Here is a 10,231-nt window from a genome sequence, read left to right as displayed (position 1 = left end):
TATATAACAGATGGATTTTTAAAATATGTTGAGTAAAAGAAGCCAAAAATAAAAGAGAAATACTACATAAGTATTTGTATAAAAGTTTAAAAAAGGGGGAAAATCTATGATAATAGAAGCGTGCTCACCTTTAGGGGAGAGAGTAATGACCAAGCAAAAAGAAAAAGGAGCTTCTAGGGGTTTGGTAACATTTTAGTTTTAGTTTAGTTTCTACTTATAGGAGTGTGTTCACTTCCTGAAAAATGTATTGAGTTGTACACTTATCACTTGTACCCTTTCTGATATATTTCAAAATAAAAACAACTTCTGTAAAATTGTACTTTTCTAAACATCAGTTATCACTTATTTCTTGAATGTAATCAAATAAGAAACACAGCAAGAGAAAGTTTCTTAAAATGTATTTTATGAAGAACACTAATATGTCATTTAGTTTGTTCTGAAAAGTACTATTGCACTGAGTGTTAACTTAACAAATGTTTCTTTAGAATTTCCAATACCTGAGGCACCTGGGTGGCTCAGTGGGTTTAGCCTCTTCCTTCGGCTCCAGTCATGATCTCCCGGTCCTAGGATCCGGGCCGTATCAGGCTCTCTGCTCCCCGCGGAGCCTGCTTCCCCCTCTCTCTTTCTGCCTCTCTGCCTACTTTGTGATGTGTGTGTGTGTGTGTGTGTGTATGTGTGTCAAATAAATGAATAAAATCTTAAAAAAAATTTCCAATACCTGAGAACTGGAGATACCATTTGGCGCACTTAAAAGGACTTAAAAGGGCTTTGGTAGTATACCAGTTATAATTTGGAATGAAATGGCAAATACTATAGCTATAGTAAATAAGGACGCCTGGTGGCGCTGCAAGCTAGCGCTATGAATGAAAGGCTCTGTGGATATCCCGGACGCCATTAAGCTGGGAATCAGAACAATGAGTGCTTCCTAAGAGAAGGAAGCATTTTAGTAAGATCTAGGGGCAGATATTTTCAGAGAGGACATTATTTTAGGGCAAGTCAGAAGTAAATAAATCGAGATTATTCAACCAAATCATCTGGGTTGACTGTATACAGAGCTGAAGAAACTGCACCTTCTTGAATTGGATCTGAACAATGGAGATTGTGCTAGCAAAAACGCCACAGAAAAGGCAAGTTATCTTTCTTGCTATATTGTTGCTTTTGTGGGAGGCTGGTTCTGATGCAGTTAGGTATTCCATGCCAGAAGAAACAGAAAGTGGCTCCTTTGTGGCCAACTTGGCAAAAGACCTGGGGCTCAGGGTTGGGGAGCTAGCTACTCGGGGTGCGCGAATCCATTACAAAGGAAACAAACAGGTCTTGCAGCTGGATATAGAAACCGGGAATTTGCTGCTGTATGAAAAACTAGACCGGGAGGTGCTGTGTGGGGTGACAGATCCGTGTATACTCTATTTCCAGTTATTACTGGAAAACCCAGTGCAGTTTTTTCAGGCTGAGCTGCAGCTTACGGATATAAATGACCATTCCCCAGAATTCCTAGACAAGGAAATGCTCCTAAAAATCCCAGAAAGTGTTCAACCAGGGACCATATTTCCTTTGAAAATAGCTCAGGACTTGGACATAGGTATCAACACTGTGCAGAACTACACAATCAGCCCCAACTCCCATTTTCACGTTGTCACTCGTAATCGCGGAGATGGCCGAAAATACCCAGAGCTCGTGCTGGACAAATCCCTGGATCGGGAGGAGCAGTCTGAGCTCAGTTTAACTCTCACAGCGCTGGATGGTGGGACTCCGCCCAGGTCCGGGACCACTGCAGTCCGTATTGAAGTCGTGGACATCAATGATAATGCCCCTCAGTTTTTACAGTCGCTCTATGAGGTACAGGTCCCCGAAAACAGCCCCCTAAACTCCTTGGTTGTCGCTGTCTCTGCCCAAGATTTAGATGCAGGAACATATGGGAATGTAGTCTACACTCTCTTCCAAGGCGATGAAGTTACTCAACCATTTGTAATAGATGAAATTACAGGAGAAATTCGTTTGAAAAAGGCATTGGATTTCGAGGCAACTCGATACTATACTGTGGAAATTGCAGGCACAGATGGCGGGGGGCTTTCAGGAAAGTGTACTGTAGCTATAGAGGTTGTGGATGTGAATGACAATGCCCCTGAACTTACCATGTCGACGCTCTCAAGCTCTACCCCAGAAAACTCACCAGAGACCGTAGTGGCTGTTTTCAGTGTTTCTGATCCAGACTCGGGGGACAACGGTAGGGTGGTTTGCTCCATCCAGAACGATCTCCCCTTTCTCCTGAAACCTACGTTCAAGAACTTCTACACACTAGTTACGGAGAGACCACTGGACAGAGAGAGCCAGGCCGAGTACAACATCACCATCACCGTCACCGACCTGGGGACCCCCAGGCTGAAAACTCAGCACAACCTCACGGTGACCGTGTCCGACGTCAACGACAACGCCCCGACCTTCAGCCAGACGACCTACACCCTGCGCGTCCGCGAGAACAACAGCCCCGCCCTGCACATCGGCAGCGTGAGCGCCACCGACAGAGACTCGGGCGCCAACGCCCAGGTCACCTACTCGCTGCTGCCGCCCCACGACCCGCAGCTGCCGCTGGGCTCGCTGGTGTCCATCAACGCGGACAATGGGCAGCTGTTCGCGCTCAGGTCGCTGGATTTCGAGGCGCTGCAGGCGTTCGAGTTCCGCGTGGGCGCGGCCGACCGCGGCTCGCCGGCGCTCAGCAGCCAGGCGCTGGTGCGCGTGCTGGTGGCGGACGCCAACGACAACGCGCCGTTCGTGCTGTACCCGCTGCAGAACGGCTCGGCGCCCTGCACCGAGCTGGTGCCGCGGGCGGCCGAGGCGGGCTACCTGGTGGCCAAGGTGGTGGCGGTGGACGGCGACTCGGGCCAGAACGCCTGGCTGTCGTACCAGCTGCTCAAGGCCACGGAGCCCGGGCTGTTCGGCGTGTGGGCGCACAACGGCGAGGTGCGCACGGCGCGGCCGCTGAGCGAGCGCGACGCCGTCAAGCACAGGCTGCTGGTGCTGGTCCGGGACCACGGCGAGCCGCCGCTGTCGGCCAGCGTCACGCTGCACGTGCTGCTGGTGGACGGCTTCTCGCAGCCCTACCTGCCGCTGCCGGACGCGGCGGCGGCCGAGGCCCGCGCCGACCCGCTCACCGTCTACCTGGTGGTGGCCTTGGCGTCCGTGTCGTCGCTCTTCCTGTTCTCGGTGCTGGTGTTCGTGGCGGTGCGGCTGTGCAGGAGGAGGCGGGCGGCGTCGGGGGGCGGCTGCTCGGTGCCCGAGGGTCCGTTTCCGGGCCACCTGGTGGACGTCAGCGGCGCGGGGACCCTTTCCCACAGCTACCAGTATGAGGTGTGTCTGAGGGGAGGCTCTGGGACCGGCGACTTCAAGTTCCTGAAGCCAATTATTCCCAAATTTACATCGAATGGCGCTGGGGAAGAAATAGAGGGAAACGCCACCTTCCGGAATAGCTTTGGATTCAGTTAGGGATGTGATCATAATGCCTTGTGTTTTGTCATTTATCTCTAATGTCCCCAAAGGCCGAGTTTGAGCACGACATGGAGAAAAACTCCTCCTTCAGGTATGATTTCCCTTTTGTAGTGAATTTATTCTTTGAACTTTATCTTGTCTGTTCTTGAAAAGCTGAATTCCATGTCATTGCATCTATTTACACAGTGCCACCTGAAATCTATGCATGCTTTTCTCTCAGATGTTTGCTCCTTATGGTATTTGTCAGGGTGCGCTATTTTAACGAAATCAAATATTGTTTTTCTCTGTATTCTATCCATTGTTTCATCACACTCCCAGTGTTTTTGATGCTAAATAGCAAAAATAAAAGTTTTTACATAATTTTATTTTGTTTTCAAAGGAATAAATGCAGATGATAACAAATGTAATGTGTTAGAATGTGTAATGTGTCAGGTTTTCTAACACCTGAGAAAAGGCAACAATATCCTGGGCACCTGTGTAGCTCCTATGGTTAAGAATTCAGACTCTTCATTTTGGCTCAGGTCTTGATCTCTGGGTAGGAATCCTCCTGCGTGGGGCTCTGGGCTCAACAGGGAGTCAACCTGAAATTCTCTCTCTCTCTCTCTGCCCTTCCCACCCACCTGCTCTCTCTCTCTCAAATAAGTAAGTAAATTTTTTTTTAAAGGCAACAATCTTCTACTTTTCTTTCAGAGCTCTGATCCACACTGGCAAACTTAAAAAAAAACATTTTTTATTTAATTATACATACAGAAAAGGGAACAAACCCTAACATCAGCTCAGTGTGTTTTCAGAAAGTGAGCATACTTGGTAACAGTATCTTGATGAAGAAATGAAACATTGCTGGCATTTCAAGTGTCACACAAATCACTTCTTAAAGTCACTACCAGCCCAAGTATAACAAATATGCTGACTGCCAAAAGTATGTTTTAGTTTTTGCCTATTTTGAATTTATATCAATGGAATAGTAGAGTATGAACCGTTTGTGTGTCTGTCTGCTTTCACTGAACATTATGTTTATGATATTTGTCTATGATACTGCTTTTAATTTTAGTTTTTTATTCTCATTTCTCTATAGTATTCCATTATGTGAATATTCCACAATTTATTGCCCATCCTTCTGTAGATGGATATTTGGGTTCGTGCAACATTTGACTGTTTGGATAATAATGCTTTGAACATTCTCATACATGTCCTTTGGCCAACATGTATATGCCTTTCTGTTGGTATATACTCAGGAGTGAAATTCCTGCTTATTTACAAAGTACATGGTCACGTTTAGTAGATACTTCCAAATAGTTTTCCAAACTGATTCTACCAGTTTACACTGCTGTCAGTACAGTCTGGATGTACCAATTCCTCCACATTTTTGCCAATGCTTGGTATTATTTGTTTTTCATTTTATCCCATTGAAAGTACTTTTAAACCTTTTATTTCTAGTTCTTTTTATATTCATTTCTATATTATTAAAGAATGTGTTTGTAACTTTTTCATAAACTTTTAAAAATTTCCTCAGTTTCCTGCTGTTGTTTAGTACCTAGCACATTTAAAACTTCTCTCACCCATTCTTCACATATGGCTGTGTCACTGTTTTCCAGTACTTCCCTGCACAAACTGAAACCTTTTATTTATTATTCCACTAACATTTATTGTTCCACTAACAACAGTTCCTTTGCATTTATTTGTATTAGAGAAGAATATAATTCTTATTTTTTCTCTCTTACCTTCTTTCTCCCTTGCACTTTCAGATCTCTGTCAGATTAAATTTTACTTTTGTCAAGGTTGATGACATTTTTTTACTCCATAGCCATAGCTAAGAATTCCCCCTTTTGTCTGTACACCTGTTTACTGAAAATCAACATTAAAAATTCACCTTTAATGACATATAATTTATGAATGCCCTGCACCCAAAAATCACCAGGGACACACTGATTCAGAACAAAGTTGGGCTTATTGACTGGTAATGAGGGAAACTACACATTCTGGGAAAGCATGAGTCACCTTAGGAATAGCACCTTAAAAAGGAGCTATAGAGGAGCACCTGGGTGGCTCAGTCTTTAAGCCTCTGCCTTTGGCTCAGGTCCTGGTTCTCAGGGTCCTAGAATAGAGCCCTGCATTGGACTCCCTGCTCAGTGGGAAGCCTACTTCTTCTCCCTCTCCCACTCCCCCTGCTTGAGTTCCCTCTCTCACTGCATATCTTTCTCTTTCTGTCAAATGAATAAATAAAATCTTTTAAATATTTTTTTAACAAAGATTTTATTTATTTATTTGACAGGGAGAGATCACAAGTAGGCAGAGAGGCAGGCAGAGAGAGACAGAGGGAAAGCAGGCTCCCCATGGAGCAGAGAGCCCGATGCGGGGCTCAATCCTAGGACCCTGAGATCATGACCTGAGCCGAAGGCAGAGGCTTAACCCACTGAGCCACCCAGGTGCCCCTAAAATCTTTTTTTTTATTTTTTTTATTTTTTTTAAAAGATTTTATTTATTTATTTGAGAGAGATTTATTGAGAGAGATCACAAGCAGGCAGAGAGGCAGGCAGAGAGAGAAGAAGAAGCAGGATCCCTGCTGAGCAGAGAGCCTGATACGGGGCTCGATCCCAGGACTCCGAGTTCATGACCTGAGCCGAAGGCAGCAGCTTAACCCGCTGAGCCACCCAGGCGCCCCATAAAATCTTTTTTTTTAAAGGAGCTATAGATTTTGGGCTTGTGTTAGGTGATTTTGCATAGGGTTCAAGGAAGTAGCCCTGGATTGGATACTTTTGGTGAATGGCAGTAATTCCATTTAGAGCTCTTACTGAATTTTATTTAGGAGATGAGAAAAAGAAAGTGAGATTAAAGCTGTAAATACTTTTTTAAAGATTTTATTTATTTATTTGATAGACAGAGATCACAAGCAGGCAGAGAGGCAGGCAGAGAGAGAGGAAGGGAAGCAGGCTCCCTGCGGAGCAGAGAGCCTGATGTAGGGCTCAATCCCAGGACCCTGGGATCATGACCTGAGCCCAAGGCAGAGGCTTTAACCCACTGAGCCACCCAGGTACCCCTGTAAATATTTTTTTAAACCAGTATTCACTCATAATAAGCCAGGACAAAACATTTAAAAGAGAACTTCTATATGATCCAGCAATTTCATTCCTGGGTGTTTATCTACAGGAATTGAAAGCAGGGTCTCAAAGAGATATTCGTGCACCCATATTCATAGCAGCAGTATTCACAACTGATAAGAGATGGAAGCAACCCAAATACCCACATATGGATGAATGCATAAACAAAATGTGATTGTGTGTGTGTGTGTGTGTGTGTGTGTGTGTGTGTGTGTGTGTGTAAAGAGTGGACTATTATTGAGCCTTAAAAAAGGAAGGCAAGCCTATCACATGCGATAGCATGGATGAACTTTGAGGACAATATTCTTTTTTTTTTTTTTTTTTTAAAGATTTTATTTATTTATTTGACAGAGAGAGAGATTACAAGTAGGCAGAGAGGCAGGCAGAGAGAGAGAGGAGGAAGCAGGCTCCCTGCTGAGCAGAGAGCCCGATGCGGGACTCGATCCCAGGACCCTGAGATCATGACCTGAGCCGAAGGCAGCGGCTTAACCCACTGAGCCACCCAGGCGCCCCTGAGGACAATATTCTAAGTGAAATAAGATAGTCACAAAAAGGAAATACTATATGATTCCACTTAAATCATGTTTCTAAAGTTGTTAAATTTATACAAACAGAAAGTAGAATGGTCGTTACCAGGGATAGGGGGAGGAGGAAAAGGGGAGTTTTGTTTAGTGGCTATAGAGTTTCAGATTTGCAAAATGAAAACGTTCTCAAGATCTGTTTCACAGCAGTGTGAATATACTTAACACTGCTGACCTGTACACTGAACAATGGTTATGATGTTAAATTTTATGTTATATTTTTAACATATATTATTCATTGCAGAACCATATTACTTAGTGGTAAAGACTGTGTTTTTTGCTCCTTTGATCTATTCTTGTGTTTCCTGTGTTATTGAAAATAGAGTGTTCCTAGAATCAAGATCAAATCAAGATCAAATAGAGTCACCATTTCAGACTCCATCAGTTGGTTTTACCATATCTTCAAATATATTTTTTTGAAGATTTATTTATTTATTTATTTATTTGACAGACAGAGATTACAAGTAGACAGAGAAGCAGGCAGAGAGAGAGGAGACAGCAGGTTTCTCACTGAGCAGAGAGCCCAATGCAGGGCTCGATCCCAGGACCCTGAGATCATGACCTGAGCTGAAGGGAGAGGCTTACCCACTGAGCCACCCAGGCTCCCCGATCTTCAAATATCTTTAAATCAATAATTCAGGTTCCCATCGTTCTTATCTAAAGCCCCCTATCTTTCTGGTTCTTCCTGGGCTAAATGATCTCTAAGTGTGAACAAAACTATCATCTTGTTGTCATACCTCTCCTAGTTAAGTCCATTGATAGACTACTTATCTCCTTAAAAAAAAAGTCCCTCTCTTTGCTACAGTAGATCCTCAAGTGGATTCCTGAGACAGTACATGAAAAATAAACTCCTGTCTCCACATGTCTGAAAATGCATTTAGTTTTCTCTTACACTTCCTTAATATGTTCTATATTATATGTCATTTAATGTCTTTTATGTTCTAACAATTTATGCTTTTTCATATCTGGAGCTATTTCATTTCTACTATTATTGCCTTAATAACTGTATTCCTAATTTTGTCTGTTTTTTTCCTCTGGGACTTTGTTTGTCAGATATTGAATATTCTCAATTATTTCTCTATGTTTCTTATATTAATCTTTTATTTTATATCTTTGGTTTTTCTTCTCCATCCTTTTTAAAAGTGAGTGCCTCACTTTATTTTGAGTATTTATATTTCTTCCCTAGGAGAAGTGTTGATATATGTTGCTACAGGAATCAGGGATATCCTGGCAACTTCACAGCAGAGGAGCAACATGCTGAAAACATGGGGGAAAATCTCATGGCATAGTAATTGGTAATCCACACCAAAAGACATCATAGTCAAAGTTCTTGAAAACTAAAGGCAAGGAAAAAATCTTGAAAACAGTGAAAGAGAAATGACACATTATTCATAGAGCAATAACAATTTGAAGGACAGTAGACTTCTCATCAAAAACCATAGAGGTCAGAAAGAAATCGGATACATATTTTTCAAGTGCTGAAAGAAAAGAAATGTTAACTCAGAATCCTATATCCAGTGAAATATCCTTCAGGAAGAGAATTTGTTTCCAGTACACCTACCCTAAAAGAATGGCTGATGGAAGTTCTCCAAATGGAAGGAATCAATTAAAATGAAGAGAATCTTGGGACTCAATGAGAGCATGCGACTCTTGATTTCAGGGTTTTAAGTTCAACCCCATGTTGGACATGGAGCCCACTTTTTTAAAAAAAGGAATCTTGGGACATCAGTAAAGAAGAAAAACACAATAAACAAAAATATGGATAAATATGATAGGCTTTCCTTCTCTTGAGTTTCCTAAATTATGTTTTTTTATGGTTGAATCCCAAATTATATCTGATTATGTCTGATATAGTTCTAAGTATATAGAGAGGAAAATTTTAAGACAGTTATAAATGGGGATGGTAAAGGGATATAAAGGGAGGTAAGTTTTCCACCCTGCTCTTGAACTGGTATATTGACAATACCAGTAAACTGTAATAAGTTCTGTATGGAGCAACCACAATAAAAACTATACAATGTGATAACAGTTTTAAAAAACACTACAGATATATCAAAGTGGAACTCTAAAAAATGTTCTAATAACACACAGGAAGTTAGGAAAAAGAAAAGAGAGAAACAAAAAAAACTCCTAAAGAACAAATAGAAAACAAAAAAATGTTAGACTTATGCTCTAACATCAGTTATTACATTACAGGTAATTGGTGTAAACACACCAATTAAAGCAAAGAGATTGATTAAAAATTGTCCAACTGTATGCTGTCTACAAGAAACTTCACTTCAAGTATGATATAGGCAGATTGAATGAGAAAGGTGGGAAATGTATTATGCAAAGTTTAATAAAAATATATCAAGAGTGACCATAATAATGTCAGATAAAGTAGACATGAGAGGGAAGAAAATTACCAGAAAGTGACAAACTAGGACATTATATAACAATAGAAGAAGACAGAGCATTCCTATGTATTCCATATATATTTAGTATGTATACACCAAGTAACAAAGCTGCAAATTTTGTGAAGCAAAAATTGGCAGAAGTGGAAGGAAAAATAGATCTACAATCAAAGTTGGATATTTCAGCACCCTCTCTTAACAAGTGATAGAACAACTTAGAAAATCAGCAAGAACTCAGAACTAAACAACACCATCAACCAAGAGAATCTAATGTGTATTTATGAAATTCCTAGTTAAAAACACTAGAATGTACATTCTTTACAAATGCTTCCAGAAAATATACAAGATAAACTACACAAGCAGGGCCATAACACAAACTTCAACCAATTTAAAAGAATTAAAATCATACAGTGTGGGTTCTCCAGTCACAATGGAATCAAACTAAAAAAGCAATAACATAAAAATACAGGAAAATCTTCAAACACGTGAAACTAAACAACACACTTCTAATTAATCCCTGGATCAAAGACAAAGTCTCAAAAGATATAAAAACTATATCAAGCTGAATAGAAAATGAAAAGACAGGATCGCCTGTGTGGCTCAGTCGGTTAAGTGGTTAAGTGTCTGCCTTTGGCTCAGGTCATGATCCTGGGGTCCTGGGATTGAGCCCCCACAT

At 41.7% G+C, this 10,231-nt stretch overlaps 1 protein-coding gene across 1 annotated transcript; it reads left to right on the top strand.

The window, feature by feature from the left end:
• Window positions 1-868: 868 nt before the first annotated feature.
• Window positions 869-3,990, top strand: PCDHB5 (protocadherin beta 5). The gene has a single exon (XM_032336454.1). The coding sequence runs from the start codon at window positions 1,093-1,095 to the stop codon at window positions 3,478-3,480; it is 2,388 nt and encodes a 795-aa protein (XP_032192345.1). The 5' UTR covers window positions 869-1,092; the 3' UTR covers window positions 3,481-3,990.
• The last annotated feature ends 6,241 nt before the right edge of the window (window positions 3,991-10,231 follow it).

The sequence above is a fragment of the Mustela erminea genome, chromosome 3 (assembly GCF_009829155.1).
Source record: "Mustela erminea isolate mMusErm1 chromosome 3, mMusErm1.Pri, whole genome shotgun sequence".
In the NCBI taxonomy this organism is placed as follows: Eukaryota; Metazoa; Chordata; class Mammalia; order Carnivora; family Mustelidae; genus Mustela; species Mustela erminea.
This window is presented reverse-complemented; position numbering and strand designations above follow the sequence as displayed.

What these genes read in the sequence shown, in the direction of transcription:
- PCDHB5 (XM_032336454.1), top strand. Translation starts at nt 1,093, where the DNA reads ATGGAGATTGTGCTAGCAAAAACGCCACAGAAAAGGCAAGTTATCTTT.